Here is a 21,911-nt window from a genome sequence, read left to right as displayed (position 1 = left end):
GATTTCTCCTGGTTCTCTTCTTTTTTTCGGTCCGCTTCAAGTGGGCGGGAGAGGTGTTCCTCAATTGCTAGCCTGCTTTTGTATACGTTTACGTGATTAATAAAAGTAATAATCATGCCAGCGGCATTGCTAATACCATACATACACTGCATATCGCTTGATGTAGCAGTCTATATATATATATATATATATATATATATATATATATATATATATATATATATATATATATATATATATATATATATATATAGACTGCTACATAAAGCGATATGCAGTGTATGTATGGTATTAGCAATGCCGCTGGCATGATTATTACTTTTATTATATATATATATATATATATATATATATATATATATATATATATATATATATATATATATATATATATATATATATATATATATATATATATAGGTAAAGATATGCGGCTCTATCAGATGTTTATTTTAAGAAGCTTGTTTGAAGATTTCTTTGCGAAACCTGATATACCATCAAAAAGCGTACTATTGCAAGGCATGAATCATGGCGGATATGTGCTCGTCCTATAGTGCACGCCTATGGTGCTGTCTCTTACGACACCGCACGCATGCGCAGTGACGCCCTTATGAGCTTGTTTAGCGAGCCGCAGTCGCTAACCGGAGTTGTTGACCTTTGCTCCCCATTTCGGACGCCATCTGCGTCCGCTGCTCTTCATGGTATGAAGTGTATACAGCCCTGGAAACTGACGCGGGGCGAGCCGCGATAAGGGTGCGTGCGAGCAGACCGAACTTCAGAGGCATTTCGAGGGCCTCTGTCAAGGCCCCACCGTCAAGCGTGCCACTCCATTCAGCTTTCAGCCCGCAAAACGCGCTGAGAAGTGAGAAAGAAGATTCTAGAAATCTCGGAGGAAAAATTCCAGGGACGCATTCCCAAAGATTTCCATTTCTGACCATTGTAGACCATTGCTTGGTCACCTTCGCTAATGATACGTCGAACGTCACAATTAGCTGGAACCAGCTCTTACGAAGAGTTCTAGCGCAAGAACATTTTTGTGAATGCGCATCTAGAGCTTCCTTGCCGAGTGCATGATTTCGTCCGCATTTTGTCGTGTAGAAAAAATGAAGGTATGTTAGGTTAAGAGAAAATAGAAGAAGAATGTTCGAAGACAGACATGCATGACCGCAAAGTGTAGAAGCCAAGCTAAACTGAAATCGTTTCCATTTTCCTAGTGCTATTTTGGAAGCGCACTAACAAAAAGAAAATTGTGACGTAAACCAAAGTCAGTCACTTATTTGACTTTTCGGATTGCGTAAAAGGGCCTCTTCCACAATAATTGAAACCCAATGATGGCGCACGCAACTTGTGTGTGCATTGCAGGTAAATCTACTCAAATTAGATGCGCTGAGGGTCATTCCTGGTCTCCTTGCACTGTGGCTGCTCTCTTTATGCTTGGTATTTTATGAGAAAATCTCTCGTGAAGGAACAAGTACTTCAATCGTACCAACTCTCGGTTAAATAACGCGTAGACAGGGCGTTGGTGGATTCTCGGTTGTCAAACGCAAGAGCAAATGACGCTAAATTTATGCATTATCATGAACTGGTGGCAAGATTCCGCGACAGTGGTCGACGTGCAAGTACGCATACTTCCTCCAGGCATAAAAAAAGCGCCGTATTTTTTCATCATTGGAACGCAATAGTAAAAGCAGTAAGGTACCTTCAACTTTTTATATGTGCCTCCCGAGGTTTTTCACTGCACTTTATCGCACAATGTACTTGGACAACTTCAAAAAAGAACTTCCCGGGCAAGGAGCAACACTTCCAAATATAACCCCAAAGAACAGACTGCTTTTTTCAGTACTCTGACGTAAGTTCTTATCTATAAAACCTTTCGCTAACATCGTATGTGCAACAACAACAAGCAAAAAAAAAAGAAAAAGAGCAATCTGATTGGCTCATGTACTTCGTGACACTACTAATAAAGACGCGAGCGAAAACTAATTCCCACAGCTTGTACGCCTGAACAGCCTTCGAGCGGTTTTCAGTGCGCGTTTGTGAAACGATGGAGTCACTTGCGAATTAAACGGCGAATTTCAGCAACCTGTTTGGAGCGCTGATCAGGAGCCGTATCTTGTAAAGATGCTTTTCATGTTTGTCCTCTGCCCATGAAAAGGCTATACTTTATCCTCTGACAGTATATGTCAGGCAGTAAGCCGCGTCTCTACAACTTCAGGGATCGACCCCTGGGTGCGATGAATGACATGAAATAAATGGAACCGTAGGAAAACAGTCCTTACGAAAGGCGGCCCCGCTATTTTCGAGCGAGCGTTCGGACTTAGCAATTGCGAATTTTCAAACCTTTCACACTTTATAGACAAAAAGAAAGAAGAAAAAGGACTGCTGCGCGTGGGTGTTCACCGAAGCATGAAATAAGGAACAAGCTAGCAAGCAAGCTAGGTGCGACTTGTAGTTTCTGTATAACCGTCAATCATTTCCCACTCAGTCCATTTGCGTTCCAATGATTATCAATAGATGAAGGTAATTTCGGCGTCGCTACCACGTGGTGCGTAGTGCTTAAACAATAAGGGAGCCCAAATTAGCAGGAAATGCGTCAGGCAGAAAAACAATTGAACCATCTTGCGCGACGAAGTTCGCATCAGGTCCTAAAACCAGACGCGCTTGTGTTTTTCTTCTCTCAGGACGTGGAATAGATATATGCAAGGGTGCTTTGAATTTCGGACCCAATGTCTGCTCAAACGAATAAGGCTGTCCGAACGTGAACGAAGGGACAGCTTCTACCAGGAGGGCAAGTTGATACGAAAGCAAAAGCGAGAACACCGTCGAGATCGCCATGTATAACTTGAATGTTTCTCCGCGGTGAGAAAAAAAAATAGAAAAAAAAGCTACATTTGGCTGACAAGCGGAATTCGCTACGACTTTTTCGTTGCGAAGTGAAGACCAGTTTCCGCCAGGTTGTGCGTGTATACTAATGCCCCAACATACGTTCCTGCGAATTAGCGAATATGTTTTCTCAAGGGAGGGACACGAACGAGGGTGAATGAACAAAACAGGCTGATTTGCATTAAGCCGTAGGGGCACTTGTTTCGCGCTTTCAATCACCAGACAACATTTAGTTGCCCGCATTGACGGCGTCGGCAAATGAAGGGAATCATTTTGAGATAAGTAATAACGTTTCGCGTTTCTGAGCCTCTCTTTCTTTCATTCTTTCCTTACAGAATGGTTCTTCTTCCTGAATACACCCCAAGTAGCGTTGTCGAAAGTGCAGAGATAACATCTTTTACAGTGACACGGCAAGAAACGCTTTCAGGAAGCGGCCTCCGGACTTGGAAAATATCAGAAAAACGCAGGAAAGAAGAAGGCAACACCGCCGCCGATCAGCCGAAACCGTCCTTCCGGCGACCGAGACGATCGTCCCTTTCGGCGTCACAGTCCCAAACGAGGAGCGCGCTGCGCGCACGCAAAATTTATAGGAGCCAGTTGCGTGCATGCAAAACCAGTTCAAACCGCGTGCGGAGCAAAGAGGGAAAAACAGGCTACTGGCCGCCCCTCGAAGGCCGGAGGGTGGAGGAAGGGGGGGGGGGGGGCATATCGCGAGCCGTTGTGCGCGCAACGCAAACAGAGCGAGCTGCAGCACGAGCAGCGCGGTCGCCGCCGCTATCGCCGGCGCCCTTTTGGGGTCACCCGCCACGTCTGGAGTGAGCCAGCCAGCGAGAGAAGCTGCCCGAGACCGCAGATGCACGCGGCCGGCCGTCCGGCTGGTCTGCCGGACGGCACAACGTGAGGAGGGCACTCACGGAGAGGGGCGATGCAGGCTCGGGACGATAAAGCATTTTCGGGGTGGTGGTTCGCGCGCGGCCGAAGTGAGAAGGCGGGGGGGAGAACGCCGTGGCGCTCACGCAATGCCCACCGCTCTCAGGCCAACAGCTGTCCATCGCGGTGGCCGTGAAAAAAAAACACCCGCGATCGCTTCGTGTCCACTGCGGTCGTCTCGGACGTACGCACACAACGTGCGCGTATATAGTGCCGCAGCTGCTGCCACCGTGCATGCTACGCCACGTCTTGGTCGTCGTTGAGCAACCGCGACTATACGAATAAGAGGCACCGCGGTCGCTCGGGTCTCCTTGGGGAGTTTTATTGATTCCGCGGCGATATAACTACGCCAAGGATAGCTGCGGGGCGTGTGCACGGTCGACCCTCACGCGGTGTAGACATCTGGCATACACGCGCGCGCGCTGAACGTCAATCGCGAGGAAGCACGCAGCGGTGTCGCAAGGTCGGTGAAAAGAGTCGCGAAGACGCTCGCGGCGAGCGCACCTGGTAGACGGACGTAAACGCAATGTCGAAAAAGCAAAACAAGGGTCCGGCCTCTCCGCAAATGAAGACGCGCCTTATAGGGATGTCGGCGCTGGCGCGAGAGTGCAAGCTCTAGCTCACTTATTTGTCTAGGCGATAGGCTTAATGTCTTAAAGCAGAATCGGGGTCACGAGACACACCGTGTAGTGGAGGGGATCTAGACAGGGTCTGCATTATTGCTTTCTGTGAGTCAACGCAAGAGGAGGGTCTCAAATGAGGCTTCGCGTAATAAGCATATGGTTAAAAAGATAAGTATAAAATAAACAGACAATAACATTTGCAATGGAATTTATAATATATATATATATATATATATATATATATATATATATATATATATATATATATATATATATATATATATATATTCTAATTATTTATATTTATAATTGTATAATATAATATATTGTATCCTAATTTGAACGGAAATCAGGGGGAGGGGGCTCACATGCAAGAATATATATATGACATTGATGAAGCAGCGCCCTTGAAATATACACGTTCACGCATACATCAAAATGGACTTTACAGGCGCTGGGCTGCGACTCTGTATGTCCTTTTTCGTGCGTGCGTTAACTTGTCTATTTCAAGCGCGCTGCTTCACCAATATCATGGCTCACGAACTAGCCCACTAGTACATAAGTATCGAATATATATATATATATATATTCGCCATGGCGCAACTACATGCAGTTTGCGATTATGCGCAAGTCGCGCGTTTGAAGCAGCCACAAGACCAAAATTAACAAGCCAGCTTTTGTGCCTCGTGCGAGATGTGCGCGCAAGTAACGACTCCGAGAAGGCTATAAAGAGCAAAAGCCATCGCGGCGCTGTGAAAACAACAGCGCGTTACAGGCGCGTATTTTGCCGGATGCCAGTGGGCGCTTGTTTTGCTATACTGCTGCCGTCCTCAAGGCAACAACCAGCGGGCCCGATTTCTCGGTACGGTACGTCGAGGACACCTGCTCCCAGGACGCAGCCACACGGGAGGCGTCTCCGAAAGCGCCTCCGCCGCTGGCACCCGCCAACATCGCACGTCACCGCAGCTGCTTCGGTCCGGCTGCTCACGCGGTATGTTTACGCGTCCGCGAGGACGGCTGCGCAAACAACGCTGCACAGCCACGCGTGGCTGTGCAGGACGGTTTGATGCGAGAGCCGACGGCTGCCAAGGAGGACCTGCACGGGTACCTCGTTTTGGCCGTAAAACGGGAGTATGCAAACGAGGGCGCCGACAGCAATGCGCGTGCGCCTTCAGAGACACCCTTTCGCGGTTTCACAACCGCCCCTGCCGACGCGAAACAAACACGCATGTGTATAGGCTTGCGTTCTCGGAGAGGCGCGACCTTACGCCAACGCTGTACACGGGTAGGGTCACAAAGATAAAAGCGCTCGTTTACCTTCGGCGTGCCTGCAAGGCGTAAAACGTGCATTACTGCTGCTGCCTTATACTGTCTGCACGGGTGCGAAGGTGCTCGCGAGTCTTGCTTAATCGGACCAAGCTTAGAAGCACTCTGGTTGCGCGCGTCGCGAGATGACGCAAACCCTCCTGGCGACGCACCAACTCAGGCGAAAAGAACAACAATAAAAAAAAGCAGGGCATTACACGTGAGAACAAACCGTCGTCATTTGAGCCGCCTTTTATTGGGCGCGCCATGTTCTCCGCATTTTCGGGGTTACCCTTAGGTGTCACTTGTAGCAGGGCTTGGACACTTTTACTTGAATAGAAGAAAACAATGCAGGAAGTCACTGCAAGGTGCCCCATCCAAGACATCGCGAACAATTAATGATCCTTTCTTTTATCTCTCTCTCTTTCTTGCGCAATGACGTTCGAGAACTGTAATGCTTTATAGACGCCTAAAACGCTCGCATAAGAAAGCACCAAAAGCACATGTACATTGCAGGTATATTTTTAAGTCTTGTATAACTCCATTTCCTTTTTTCCCGCACTCATTATTTGTAGGCTGAGGATTCGAGCGACTTTACTTTAGGGATTTTCATTGCTCATAATAGCAGAATAAAAGTTTATTCGTTCTCTCTCTTTCCGCGCTGTGCAACAGCATCAACAACCAAACCGCAGGAGTAACTACCGCCAAGATAAAAGCTTAGTACTTCAACAGTACCGTGGCACAGAGCAGTTCGCAAGCAAACGGTGTGAGACAAATATATAGGGTTTTCCCGTGAACTGGTCTGCAGTGACAGAGCGTTGTTTGAGGCCACTATATAGTTTGCCTGAATGGACACTACAAAAAACAAACACACAAACCAGCCTTTGCGCCTCTCTTGGATTATTTGTTGTATCCCGTCGCTGTTATAATTAATAAAGGAAAAATCAGACATCCACCCGCCCATAGCAATTGCAACAAAGGAAACCCATACGGGTTCCTCGAAAGAAAAGGCTCAGAGTCGAAGAAAAATTCGTCTTGGTCCGGGACTCGAACGCGGGACCACCGCCTTTCCGGGGCAGTCGCGCTACCATCTGAGCTAACCAGGCGGCTAGCAGATGGCAGGGCGAAGTTGAATTTGTCGACAACACGAAGCAAAGGCAAGTGCTTGACGCAGTAGTTCTGTGGAAACCCGCAAGGTGGAGAGAAGTAATTAATAAAGGGGAAAATCAGACATCTACCCGTTATCAGACATCAGAACGCATCTGTAGTGGTGTCACAAGTGGTCACCCGTGATGCACCCGACTTCTTTCCTGCTCAGTCAACACTTTGCTCTGAACAATCGGGATATTTATCATAGTTCGTGTGCTCCTAGTCCGTAAGTCAATTATTGCAGCATTTTCTCTTTATGACAACAAAAACAACTTGCTTCCGCGGCTTTGGGCGAACGGACACGAGTGTGCATGCTCGTAACATCTGTTGTTTGTGGCTTAAGCATTGCTTAAGCTCGAGGCGTTAGTAAAGCATAGGTGCAGTGACACTACACTCACTACAACTTTGGGTGCAAATTTGGGTACAATTTCGGGTGTAATAGGGTGGTTAAAATGGATGTGGATTCCCACTAGAGCGTGTCTGATAACCGAATCGTGCTCTTTTTGTGTGAACCGCTAGAGTTCATTTAACTATATTGGCTTTCACCTTGGCCACTAGTCATGACTTTCCTGTTTTTTTCCCCTGTAATGCATTACAAATAATTTCGAAAAAAAAAATGAATCGTTCCTCGCAGTCTCACTCGACATATAGACATATGCGACGTCATCATGGTTGGTAAAATATGCAAAGTGCTGGAAATGTGTTCCCTTGCAGAACTCTCACCAACTGTCAACTGTTATTTTTTGCGGAAGCTCCTTGGTAGCAAAAAAAGAAAGAAAGATAGAAAAAGAAAGAAAAGAAAGCATTTAAATACTGAATTAAACTTAGCGTAAGTGCGCAGTGGATTATTCGAGAGGCCGTTGAGGTCGACGGGCGCGAAATGCAAAGGCTCTCGTGAACTTAGATTACGGTGCACGTTTAAGCCACCCAAGTAGATCAGAGTTAATCCGGGGCGCTTCGACTACGGCGTCTCTCCGGTGTGTTGCTTTCGGATGTTGAGCCCCCCAAAGCAATAAATTGATCAATCCACGCAAATCGAGCGAGTATTGTAGTTCCCAAATAAAAACGACGAGACAGCGACGCGCCTTGAATGATTGCTAATCATGGTCCTCTTGTTTTTTTTTGGGATGGGGAAGGACGTGAATTGTCTACTCCGTTATGAACATGTGATGTTATATCGTTCGACAAGCCTGCGTTGTGTTATCAGCTAAACAATACATAGGCGTCAGAACGCGTGTTCGTTACGTGCGGTATTTCTAGAAATTGCCAACTGTAATTAAAAGGAAGCGCTTGGGAGAAAAAAAAGAAATACAAAGGCTTATTGAATAAAATATTTGTGTTAATTCACGAGAGTAAGCGAGAAAACCACGCACACCTTCGTGTCGGAAGGAAAAAAGAAAGAAAAATGTTGGAAGGCGATTCAACCTTTAGCTGACGTCGATTAATGAAAATGTCTTCCCCATAAAATTCATTCTGGGAGGCTCGCAACGTCTCAAACGATACCGTCTACGCCTTCGATCAGAGGGACAGCGCCTCAACGACAGTGTCTCAAAACGGTAGCTGTCACGAGGGAAGGATGCGACAACGCCACCCTTACCCCAATTACGCCCGGTACTGATACCACTTGAACCATTCAACAAAGAGTGGTACCACTGGTATTTTCGCTACCGTAGACCTATCTTCGGGATCGGCGCACATTTAAACTGCAGAATCTCTGAAATCGGTCCGCGAGAAAGACTAGAAACATTCATGATACGCAAGAAGTGGGGTTAATTCACCAAGAAAGGCATCGTCATTAAAAAGGAAATGCAAGATGGAAGCACTGACCCTTATTTACTTTCCCGTCCAGCTCAGAGTGTCCAGCTTATAGAGTTTAGAGTGCAGGGTAGCCTACCGGGCTCAGCCTGGTTAACCTCATTGCCTTTCCTTTATAACTTTTCTCTCTCGCTCTCTCTGTATGTATATCAGGAGGATAGCGTCAAACGCATACACTTCCGAGCAAAATTACCGGAAAACGCTTGTGACAACGACGGACAAAGAGCATATAGGCATTCGAGACGCCGTATTTCTTCGCTTGGCTTCATCTCAAGATTAATGGCGCATCTGCAAAGGCGGCAAGCCTGCTCAGGCGTGAAGAGCAACAATCACGACGCACGCGAATTATAATAGCAATAATTGGACGAAAGGCAATGAAAAAGAGAGAGCGAGCAAAGAAAACAAGATGACGAGGAGAAAAAAAACGGGGAGGTCGAACGCGAAAGACGCCTGATGCCGTCCGTCAGCAGTTAATGGTCGTGAGAGTGGCGTATAAGGCACCGAAGCCAGCGTGACACGAAGAAACAAACGCACTCGAAGAAGACGAAGGAGGCTCAGCCAAGCGTGGGAAAATGCAACCTAAGTTCGAGTGACCCCGCCCCCCTTCGAGACGCACTGCTTGCCGCGACCCCCTTGCCACCCCCCCTCGCTTTTTCGTTTCGACAGCTGACCTTCGGAGAGAATCTGCGGACAGGTCGACGCTTCCCAGAATGGCGAGCGCCCGCTGACTAGCACACAAGCACATATATATCCTGTATTTCACGATGTCAAGCCGCGAGCACCTGTTGCCTGGTAGCACCCCTCAGTCTTCCCCCCCCCCCCCGCCGCCCCCTCCTATTTTCACCCTCCGCTCTTTCAAGCCTGTGCAATTGCAGTGCTTGTCGGGCAAGGCCGTCGGAAGAACGGTCAGTGCGAGTGGGCAGTGTTCACGATGTCGTCACGGTCGTGCACCCGTGGTAACTATGGTGTTTCTTTGCTTTTACATAGAATGTTACCGAAAGGATTGAAACGTCGGAGATTGGGGCGTTGGTGTACTTATACGACACCCGATGTTTAAGAAAGAGCTAAGTACTGGCTCTGTCCTTAAGAGTGAGAGGTCACTCGGTGGCAAGCGACAGAAATTGTCGCGGCCTTGAACTCGGCTACTGGTCGGTTGTGTTGCTTCCTTTTTGCGCGTAGGGTTGTGAGGTGGCATGAAATTCGTGTAGTCACGGCCTACCTAGAAGGGGCCCCCGACACCACATTGTCGCAATGCATATCAATCTCACCGCGTTCTCCGCACATAAGGTAAAATAAGAATAACCCCACTGCGCGATGTATCATTTTTAAGGGCTGTATATCTTTCAAATGGTCTTTGTTCATTTGTTTGTGAACGTATTGAGATCCTGGTAGCTGTTCATTTGTTTGTGAATGCATTGAGAGCCTGGTAGCTCCTTCGCATTCGCAGCAGTCATTTGTACCTTCAAAAGAGAAAAGATATGGAACACGAGCTTAAAGGGACAATAAAGGTTAATATTAAGTCAACGTGATTTGTTGAAATACCATCCCAGAAACATCGAAACGCTTGTTTCATTCGAAGAAGAGACTTATTTTAAGAGAAAATGCGTTCTGAAGCATCCGCGCACCTCTAGCGCAGTTCAAATCCCCCGCCCTCCGATCGAGGAGTGGTGACGTCATGGTCTCATAGTGACGTTGCGCCGTCGGTGAGTAAAATGGCGCTTACAGACGGCGCTACGGCTTTTCTGCCCAAAACGCAAGCGCGCGGAAGACAGAGCCGACAGCGGCGCGAAAGCGGAACTAAAGATATGGTGGCTAGCGGAAGGGAAAGCGCGCGACGATAAGCTGGTTCTTTATTTTATCACGCCAACTTTGACGCTTGTTGCAATGGACGACTCTGACAACGACATATTGGCTCGCGATGCTGGGCTCGACTTCAGCGATTTAAGCACTGATGAACGTGACCTGCTGCTGAGGGCTCGCGCTGCAGGCGTCGTTGCGTACTGCTACGACGGCAACTGCATGCCATGGCTGTACATATTCGCACATTGTAGCTTTTCCTTCGTGAAAACCAAATGCCGCACTCACCGCCACGTCTTCAACCTGCAGTTGTTCTTGCGCTTCGGAGAATGCAGGCAAGAACGACGGAACAGCGCTACGCGAAAGCATTGCTTTGAAAGGCACTCCACACGACTTCAGTAAGTCGGCGTTGAACACGTCATCCTCTGGATGAAATTGCAGCCAGTACACTACGCGATTTTTTGGCTCTTTGCCAACACACTGTGGCATAGGTACGGCACTTAACCACTTCGAACGGAGAGGTTCGCTCGTTGGCACACAGTGATAAGTAACGTTCAATTCGCCGCTGCAACTGCCCTTGGCCAAGTTCCGCGGACCGTTCGCGCATCCCACGACATCACATGGATGTGGCATTCTAGCTGCTTGTTCCAAATGCAAGTTTCGCGAGCCAGCAGAACCAGCGCAGCACGACGCGATAACGAAACAACTGAAACTCCAAAGCGCGCGCGGCGCAGAGTCGAGCTAAAACGAAACCTTTCGACCATATACTACTAAAGGGTAACGTCAAAATGTAATTTTTTCTTAGAATAGAACAGAAGTAATCAAGTAGCATTTTCTTCCGTCTTATAACCTAATGAAACGATCTTTTTAATGCGAATAGTTGAGTGCTAGTGATATAAATTATGATGAGGGGTGCCTTCGTCATAGGGCTAGTACCGGAATGTCGCTGGGGGGTCTCAAATCGTGTCATGCATTTACCTCAATTTCTCGGTTACTAAAGTTATGTTCGCGATTATGTTGACGCCTAGAGAATTGCTTTATCACTTTAACTTGACTTCATAGTAACGTTTAGTGTCCCTTTAAAGGCAGACAACATGCCTAAACAGCGATATGCTTTTCTGACGACAGATGATTTCTATCAGACACTACCAGAGAAGAATGCAATGGCACCCCAGTTCTTGCCACTGAAAGGGAAAACGTGGTAGCGTCCTCTATGAATCGCACAAAGGAGGTGCCATTGCCTAATTGGCCGCCGCTGACGCTAATCACAAACCGAGTCTTCCATTCATGTTCGCGATATAAATTTCTAAGCCAACGCTATTCTTGGTTTTCATTTCCTTAAATGCAGCTACTTGCTTTCCTACAGTGTTTATTGTTCCACGTAATCCTACACATAGGACCCAACCATTCAATATGCTCGGAACAGCTGTAGGCGATTTGCTGGTTCATCGACAGACGTATTTATTGACTAATTGACATTTGCGACACGGCGACAAACTTGTCACCGGCCTCTAGTTCAACCTCGAACGGATAAAAAGAACAAGCACCGGGCGATGTTTTCTTAGGAGAAAAGAAGTACCAGCTTCCCCGCAATTTCTGCCATAAACTTTTGTCTGAACAGAAAGTCACCAGAGCACTATCATACATTTTTTTTAAGGCGACAAGAACAGCGCGACCACCCGTATGTACACTGTCCATTCACTTTAAGCACTGCCTCTTTTCCTTTCCTTTTCCTCCTTTTCTTCACGCTTGTCGCGGCAGCTATTGTGGCTGAAGCGCTGCGCTGCTGAGTACGAGGTCGCGGGTGCATTTACCGTCCATGGCGGCCGCATTTGGAATAGCGCCCGTGCGCCGTGCATCGGAGGTACGTTCAAGGTGGTCGAAAATCGTCCAGACTCCCTCCATATGGCGGTATTAGTGGTATTCAAAAGGCGCAGCGCGACAGAGACGGACACAAAGAAACACAAACCACGTCACAGCGCTCGTGATATGTCGTTTGTGTTTCTTCGTGTCCGTCTCAGTCGCACTGCGCCTTTTTAATAGCTATGAAACAGCGCGCCGAAATCAAATTTTTACAGCATTATGAGACTTCTTATTTCATAGTCAGTACATATTTGCATTTAAGTGACAAGGGCTAGCCGGCGCCGTCCGAAAGGCGCAATATCTCCTGAATATTTTCCGTTAAATTATCAGATCTTGGTTTTGACTTAAAATCCCCGAATTTTTTTTCCTTATCTCTTCTCCCTCCCCCCCCCACCTTCCCCCGTGCCCGGTAACAAACCAAGTGCAACGGGTTAACCTCCCATCCTCGCCAATTCACTCTCTTACTACAGAAGACGAACGTCGTCAAGCACGTACCTCATCAAAAGCGAAACTATAGGACGGCTACTCACCGTCGTGCCTCATGTGCGTGAGCTCGTCCCTGACTAGCATCGCGTCTCCCGGCTGGCCGTCGCCGCCGTCCCAGAGGTCGTCGCCGTCGTACTCGTCCGACGAAGGCGACGCCACGGTGTAGATGGTGTCGTTGCCGCACTTCACGTAATAGTCCTCCGAGTGCGGGCCCGGCACCAGCGTGTGGCACGAGTCGCACACGGCGTCCCTGGTCGGGCTGCACGGGTGCGCCTCGAACAGGCCGCGGCCGCACCGCGAGCACGGCAGGCAGTGGCGCCGGTACGAGTGGTGCGGCTGGAACTGGGCCGGGCGGCACGGCGAGCACTCGGTGTCCACGCCGTGGCCGCACGGGCGAAGCACGGCCGAGCCCGGCGGGCAGCGGCGACAGCCCAGTCCGTGGCCGTGCCTCCGGTGGCTGCCGGCGTGCTGCGCGTGGGAAGAATGGCGCACGCGTGAGCACAATGACGTGCCGCTATAGACACGCGTCTGTCGCGAGAACGAGCGTGTGTAAAAGTAAAAAAAAATGCTGTACTATAAAAAAATAAAAGAAAAACTGCCAGTCGTCTCCCGAACAAACGGCCCTTTCAAGAACTTTCAATGGTTCCAACAAATTTTCGAAAAAAAAAAGGTCTTCGAGAACTTGCAACAATTCAACTGGTTTCGAAGAAGTTAGCGGTTAATTTTTATCTTCTTTTAAAGGAGAATGAAAGAAGTTTCAAAAGTTACCGAGAAGTTGGAAAGTCGCCGCCAGCAGGCTGGAGAAAGTCACTTTTTCCTCTTCCTTTCAACAAATTTTCAAGAAGTTTCCAACTGTTTCAAAGGAGTTTAGAACAGCTTTTGAACAATTTTGAAAGTTCTCGGAAACTTTGTAAGTTCTTGCAAACCACTTTCAAACTTCTTTCAAATATATTTCAGGCATGCCGTTAATAAGTTTCACATTAGCTTCAAACAAGTTTTAAATAAGTTTCAGTATCATAGAGTATCATGATACTGATAATGATATCGTGATACATCAAATAAGTATCAAAGAAGTTCCCAACTGCTCAACGCAGGTTTAGACAGCCGGATCGCACCTCTTCAGTCGCGTCCTCCGACTAACCGGCTGGTTTGAACGCATATGCGTTTACCGCTTGAAGCACCGGGCGTCGTATCAGTTGCCGCGTGGTACTGTGTGTCTCCTGTTTCATACAGGGTGTCTCAGTAGAGACTGAGAGACTCTGTAAAAATAAGAGTGCTAGAAGGAATATTTTTTGCTGGTGACAGTTCACCGCAGCGGCCGACACCAGATTTCGTCTGGATAATCACCCCTAAGATCGTAAACGAACAAATCGCGCTAAATAAAATTTTAAACCCTTCCGCGCACATCATACAAATTCTGAAAAAAGTAGGAATCTTGTACGGTTGTATACATATAACGGTGGCGTGGGCCAAGCAACACAAATATCTTTTTTGTGCCTTTCTCTTTCTGTGAGAACCGCCCACATTTCGACATATGCATCTCCAAGTTTGTGGATAAGCGCAGTAACATTGTATCAATTTATCTTTCTTTTTTCAGAATAGCTTCTCTAGATACCGTGGAAGAAAACTACGTGGAAAGGCAGTGTACATTGTCGACGATTTTGATAAGAATATCTCAAATCCGGTGACAGCCGAAAGACTGCTACTACGTGAACATGCCTTAAGCATCGACATTGGGCTTAGCGTAGAGCGGTATGCGCAGCTTGTCGGATGTAATCCAGTGAGATGCGCACTCTGCCCTGCTGGGTCAGCCTGCGCGCAAGTAACGTGTGGTAGACAGATTAAATTTGGATAACTGCGCTCACAGAGAAGCCAACAATTTCTAAATTAAAGGGAGTAGTTGATCGTTCTCAATGCACGGAAACGCCCATTTCGCATCGAGGAGGAGTAACGGCCATTGACCCCTCTCTTTTTTTGTATTTCTGAGAAAGAAGAACATCTAGTTAATGCAAAGTATGCGAATGATAAGCAGGATCATCCAACGCAAGAACTGAGTTCCGAAAACATTATTCGTGCTGTTACATACGTACGTATGTGGCATTGCACACTGTTTTACACAGAAATTGCGCAGCCTTGGTATGTAGCAAGGCCGGCTTCAAAAGCAAAAAGACACCCAAGGCCTAAAATAGCACGTCTAGAGACATACGGCTCGGTGCGCTGGCCTGTCAGACGGCGAACTGACACTCACGGATGCGCATTTGTTAGAGGTAGAGTGAGGCACTGTCAACGCCAGGTCGTCGCAGAACAAGAAGAACGCGTTAAATCCTACGCTCCGCGGCCTACCACGCCTACTGTTGCTATCAATTACCTTCAACCCAAGGCGGCTTTCCCGTATTACATTTACGACTCGCAACTCCGCGACAAATTCTCGACTTTCCTCGAAGAACCACACACCCGTTTGGGGGAGGGGGGGGGAGGTGACAATAATAGCGAGCATAAATGCACGTAACACACGTTGCAAGCAAACGCGAACAAGATTAGCATTTATGGCGTCGCCGCTTGAAATATAGCGCAGTTAGCGACCGCGTTCTTTACGATCGCGAGCGCCAGAACCGGCGCCAAGTGCACTTTCACGCTCCGCGAAGCACGTCGCCGCCGAGGCAAGGCACCCGCGCTGTGCTGACAGGAGGTTACGTAGTATCAGGGGGCAGCAGGTTGGCTCGCGCCTTTGTGAGGGATCCTTTAGAGCGCCAGCCTAGCTCATCCTCCTCTTCCGTTGCGAGGGAGACGAAAAAAAAGAAAAGCACGAGAGCGAAAATGATGCGTGGCTCTTCTATAAGACTGCATGCTCGAGCTCGGCCGCGGATCTAGATGCGGCTTTACGCATACACGGTCGTGGTGAAGCAACAACAACAAAAAAATCTTGAGTAGCGCCGCGAAGTGAGGCTCCGGTGGGTGCAGACATCGAGAGCGGATATCCGAAATGTTGCGTAGCTTTCATGTAGAACCTGTTCTCTTGTGTACGCTGGTACTAAGTGTTTGGACTATATATATATATATATATATATATATATATATATATATATATATATATATATATATATATATATATATAATGATGTTACCTGCAGTTTCCGTTCGCTCTGCATCTCTCTCCTGCCGGATGTCCGCGTGGCAAGAAAATGGTTTGCCTTGCGCCATCCAGGCAGGACAACTTGCTTTTCAGCGCCTACTTCATTATTATTATGATTGTTTTTATTTATGTATTTACGGGGTGTAACGTCCAAAGGAGACACTCGGTGTAGTGGAGAGCTCCGGATTTTCTGACCAGCTGGAGTTGTTAGCGGACACCTTAATACAAACGCACGGGCGCTTTAGCACATCGCCCCCACCGAAACGCACCCGCCACGTCCGGCAATCGCACCGACGACCTGGTGCTCAGCAGCGAAACGCTGTAGTGACTCAACCACCACGGCGTCCCTTTTCTTTTAAATCTTTTATAAAATTGGATCCTCTGTACTGAAATCAAAGGCAGTTCGTGTGGACGTTGGACTGTATGATATGCCATGCTCCGTCACGCTAATTTATTTCTACTGCATACGAATGAAGCCTATCGTCGATGCCTCCAATAATTAAGCAAAGTGCCAGTCGAATCCAAATCCTGGAAATTTTTCATCTCCGTGGCTACATATTAATCCGTGTTAATCTTTTCTCCCAGCTTAGCGCAGTCAACCAAGCTCAGTCTAGTTAAACTACCTGTTTTGACTGCGTGTTACTTAGCTTCGTTTAGAATCACTGTATTTGTGTATGTTTTTATTTATTTATTTATTTATTTATTTATTTATTTATTTATTTATTTATAATAATAAATGAATAAATAAATTGCCCTAATGAAGGCGTTATGTACACGACTTACGGAATGCCACCTGTCGGCGTTATTCTGCACAAGAATACAATGCAGCAGCATGGCATTCATGCTACCATTTTTCTACATCATGACGTTGCACCTATCGCAGTGCGCTCGATCTATTACTTCAGTGTAATTAGAAATTTCTTTCGAGCTCGGTATTATCGTACAAGTTATTATTATTATTATTTCTTTTTTTTTTTTTTTTGGCCCGATCACGTTCGCGAGTGGTAACGCGCGTCCGTGCGACGCTACATTTATCGCACGCTATAACCGATGTGTCACTAACACTCCATGCAGCACTCTACGTCAAAGCTGTTTTCAGCCTATAATCATCGTGCGTATTCCCGCGCGATCAGTAGGCTGAAAAAGACCTTGACATAGAGCGCCAAGCGATAGCCTGTCATATGGCTGCGAGCATTGCCATGGAACAATCCCAAAGTCCCATAAGCAGCCGCCATAAAGGCAACCGGGAAGCTGGCAAGTGCTTGTATGCAGCGCGACGGAGAGGTTGAGCGGCCCTCGTAACTCTTCGAGAGAGGAACGCCCGCCAACTGCGCCACGCTGGTCTCTTGTGGAGAGGGAACGCGACCCTATCTTCGCGGCAGAGCGTTACTCACAGACGTGGCGCCTAGTAGACTGTCGGGCTAGAAGATAACCTTTCACGGAAAGTATTAAGACCGACCGACCACAGGTGAAAGGCGCCTCGAAGAGTCGGCGTGCCGATGCGACCAAAGCGTATCTGGTCATGCGCTCTCTAGCTGGCGTCGCCTGCGGACGGAGAGGAATAAGTCACGGCCCAGAGCGGCTGCTGTTGATAAAAAAGGGCGCCGGACGCAACTGCCATTGCGGATCCCCATTTTATTTTGTTTTCGCAAGGTATATAGTAAACAGGTTTTGCAACGAGGAGGGTGAAGAGGGCGACGGGGGCACGCGTATATCTGTATTTCAGGTAAAGGTGCATCTGGGACGCTCTATCAGCAGCCGTCAGAAGTGTCTTTTGTCGTAGCTCTTGCTATACAAGTCTGTGAACGTTCGCGGTTGGGGCTTTTTGTCTTCTGTTTCTGCGCTCTTATTCAGTGACAAACACCTTCCAGCTGAAGTCGGATAGTCTGATTCACGAGGCACGTATTGTATGAACAGGTCTGATCGGATCAGGGGTGATATTCTGAACACCGTTATATTACGCCATAAATGTCCAATTCGGCAATGGCTGCGTTACGAGCCAATCAGAGAGGTCATAGCCCCCCTTTGGCCAAATAAGAGCAGATAAGATGGCGAATTCGACAATATGGCGGATATTCACAACGTAAAAAATAGTCCCCCAGTAGCTGGGAGGAGACGAATTGGTTTTGGAGTCGGTTATGTCTGATTCGCAAGCTGTCAGTAGATACATTGTTCTTTACTGTGAAAACAACCGTTACTCTCAAGGATAGACTGCAAAATGAAATGAATGAATGAATGAATGAATGAATGAATGAATGAATGAATGAATGAATGAATGAATGGACCACCTATTTGTAAGGATTATCATTATAGCCACATTATTTGCCTAAGTGGGGGAAGGTCAGTGGCAGAAGTCTAAAAACACCAATAATAAAATACGGTTCGAAAAAAAAGTTGGTAGATGGAAAAATGGAGTGTGGAACAAGCCATGCTCTGTAAAATCATTCGTGTGATTTTCCTCGAGCCAACACAATAATGTGTAGCTTTCCACCTGCTCAGGCTAGACAGGCTAAGTAGGCATATTCAACTTAGAAGAGTTGGTAGCGACGCAGCACGATTGAAGCCAAATATAGAGTAAGTAACCCGGTCAGCGGCGGCGAGCGAAGCGGGTGTTTCGAATGAATTGTCTAAAACAATCGGCCTGGCGTTTGTTGCGTTTCGCCTGCGACACGTGGTTTTGCCGGCGCGACTGCGGCGGGGCGGCAGACATTTTGGCCCGATCGTCGTCGCCGCAACACTCATCGCCAGGTGTTTCCAGGCGCGACTGCGGCGATGCGACCGCCTAGGGATCATCCTCGCATTCCAGTCATTGTGCCCGAAACAGGCGATGCCAAAGCAGGGATCTCATTCCAGTCATTGTGCCCGAAACAGGCGATGCCAAAGCAGGGATCTCATTCCAGTCATTGTGCCCGAAACAGGCGATGCCAAAGCAGGGATCTCGTTCCAGTCATTGTGCCCGAAACAGGCGATGCCAAAGCAGGGACCATCCTCTCATTACAGTCATTGTGTCCGACCGGCAGCGCCACGACAGGGTGCTACGAGATCGTGCTCGACATGGTGCTACGGCATCGCTACGACAGTGTGCGTCACCATTAGCCCATTGTACATTCACGTGCTCGTCTTTTGAGGGGTTCCTTCTTGCCCTCAACTGCGAGAGTATAAAAACAGCTGCCCCCGGACGCCAAAAGGAGGGCTCCGATTTCTTCTGTTGAGTAAAGTGCTCTCCCGTCTCTCTACTTCGGTCAAACCTGACCGCCAACTCTTTGCGATGTTAAAATAAACAAGTTGTTTCGTTGTTACCAGTCGACTCATGCTTTGCCGGGACCTTCGGATGCTTCCAGTTGTACCCCAGGCCGCCAGGCCAACGCTACCCTTGGGGCTTGCGACCCAGGTACAACCACGGGCGTCAGCGCCGAGTTCCCAACAGATCGTACCAGCAGTCCGATCCAAACATCTGGTTGGCAGCGGTGGGATCGCCTACGACTTCAAACAACTGTCTGCCAGCGGCGAGATCGCGACAACGGAGGCCAGCAGCAAAGAGATGCAGTTGACAGTATGCTGAGCAGCTCAACGACGATCCGGGAGCAGTGCAACGAGCCCTGTGTGACGACTGGTTGCCTGCAGCGGAACGACTGCGCGGAATTCCTGCCTGCGAGGTTTGGTGAGTGCGGGACTTTCTTCTTCTGAGCTTTGCCAGGCTTTTGTTAGTGTTAGAAACAGAGCTGGTAATTGTGGTTGTCGTTGCTGCCGGGTTAGTTGCGGCAAGACAATAGTAAGCAGTAGAGAAAGCAGCATTCAGAGCAGCCATGGATTTGAAGTCGTTGCGCAAACCGAAATTGTTGGAGCTTCCAAGAGAGTTGGGTCTGGATGTCTCAGACAAACTAAGAAAACCGGAACTGATAAAGGCTATTCTTGAGTTAGAGGCTGAGGATGACGAGCTGTCGGAATGCCTTGAGACCATTGAAGAGAGAGAGACTGCAAAAAGACAGGAGCGCGAACTTAAAGAGCAAAAAGAAAAAGAAGAGCGCGAACTTAAAGAACAGAAAGAAAAAGAAGAGCGTGAACGTAAAGAACAGAAAGAAAAAGAAGAGCGTGAACGTAAAGAACAGAAAGAGCGAGAGCAACAAGAGCGTGACCGTCAACACGCTTTGGAAATGAAGCGTCTCGAGATAGAGATAGAACGCGCTCGTAATGGAAGTCAGGCACACGGTGCAGGAGAACGCGTATTGTTCAAAATGACTGACCTGATGCGGCCGTTTAAGCTTGGAGAGGACATTGGTTTGTTCCTGGTTAACTTTGAGCGAACGTGCGAGAAGCAGGGGTTCTCTCGGGAAACGTGGCCACAGCGCTTGCTCACTTTGTTACCCGGCGAGGCGGCCGACGTAGTCGCTCGCTTGGATAGAGAGGAGGCAGAGGATTTCGACACAGTGAAATCGAGTCTTCTAAAAAAGTACCGGCTGTCTGCGGAGGCGTTCCGTCGGAAGTTTCGGGAAAATGAGAAAGGCAAAAGTGAGTCATATACAGAGTTTGCGTATAGGCTTATGTCGAACATGCAGGAGTGGCTCAAAGAAGAGAAAGCGTTTGGTGACCACGATAAAGTTCTGCAGTGTTTCGGGCTAGAACAGTTTTATAGTCGGTTACCTGAGAACGTGCGATACTGGGTCTTGGATAGGCCAGACGTGAGTACGGTGGCTAGAGCCGCTGAGCTAGCCGAGGAGTTTGTGACGCGTCGAGCTCGCGGAGCTAAGGACGGTCAAAAGGGTGAATTTGGCTCGAAGTTTGCGAGGCCGAAGTTCACACCCATGAGAGCAAAGGGGAACACGCGTAGTGAGGATGCAAGTGAAAGCAGTCCGACCAAACCTAAGGAGACGGCGGCAGCCGAAGCCGAACGCAGAAAGCGGTTCGAGATGAGGCGAGCGGGCGTTTGTTATACGTGCCAGAAGCCGGGTCACTTTTCGGCGCAGTGTCCGGAAACAACACCAAAAGTTGTGTTTTTTTCAATAGGCAGCACTGACGAGAACATGAAGCTTCTCGAGCCTTACATGCGAGACCTCCTCGTGAACGGGAAAGAGTGCCGAGTGCTTCGCGATTCCGCAGCTACGATGGATGTAGTTCACCCATCTTACGTAGAACCCCATATGTTCACGGGCGAGTGCGCGTGGATCAAGCAAGCCGTGGAAGCTCATAGCGTGTGTCTGCCAGTAGCAAGGGTGCTTATTGAAGGACCTTTCGGAGCGCTTGAGACGGAGGCGGCAGTGTCATCTATGCTGCCCCCCCAGTACCCGTACCTATTTTCAAACAGGTCCGATCACCTCCTGCGCGAGAAGGGGCTTTTGTTTGGTGAAGCTAGTGTTCAGGCCTTAACCAGATCGAAGGTTCGGGAGATCGCTGCAAAGGCGGTAGTTGCGGGGCCGACGTTATCAAACAACGAAAAAGGGTCAGAGGCGCAGCAAGCTGATATTCAGAGCACGCCCGAACTGAATAAAATTGAGTCTGTAGCGTTGAAGGCGCCAGATACTGGAGAGGAAAATCCCGATTCGGGAAAGTTAGAAGAGCTATCTACTGATTTGCTCATCGCGCCTACGTCAGACGGACTTGATAGGTTGCTAAGAGTCAGCCGGTCGGCTTTGATAGCCGAGCAAAAAAAAGGATGGCAGCCTGGAAAACGTGCGCTGCAATGTCAAAGAAGGTATCGCCAGGAAAACTGCGCGTTTTGTGGAAAGAGGTGGAGTCCTGTACCGGAAGTATCTAGACCGCCGAGGAGTGGAGTTCGATCAGCTGGTCGTGCCTCAATGCTATCGCCAGGATCTGTTGCGCTTGTCACATGGGGGTTCGTGGTCCGGACACCTAGGAGTTAAGAAAACTAAGGACCATCTCTTGCAAGAGTACTATTGGCCAGGGTGTTTTCGGGACGCAGACCATTTCGT

At 48.2% G+C, this 21,911-nt stretch overlaps 1 protein-coding gene across 1 annotated transcript in view; it reads right to left on the bottom strand.

The window, feature by feature from the left end:
* Nucleotides 1–21,911, bottom strand: part of LOC142579654 (uncharacterized) — a 72,533-nt gene that overhangs the window by 30,271 nt on the left and 20,351 nt on the right. Inside the window, exon 2 of the mRNA XM_075690065.1 lies at nucleotides 12,896–13,319. Within this exon, the coding sequence (XP_075546180.1) occupies nucleotides 12,896–13,319 (424 nt within the window). The remainder of the gene's footprint in view (nucleotides 1–12,895; nucleotides 13,320–21,911) is intronic.

The sequence above is a fragment of the Dermacentor variabilis genome, chromosome 4 (assembly GCF_050947875.1).
Source record: "Dermacentor variabilis isolate Ectoservices chromosome 4, ASM5094787v1, whole genome shotgun sequence".
NCBI classification, from domain to species: Eukaryota; Metazoa; Arthropoda; class Arachnida; order Ixodida; family Ixodidae; genus Dermacentor; species Dermacentor variabilis.
The sequence above is the reverse complement of the archived record's forward strand: the minus strand, read 5'-3'. Positions and strand labels throughout refer to the sequence as shown.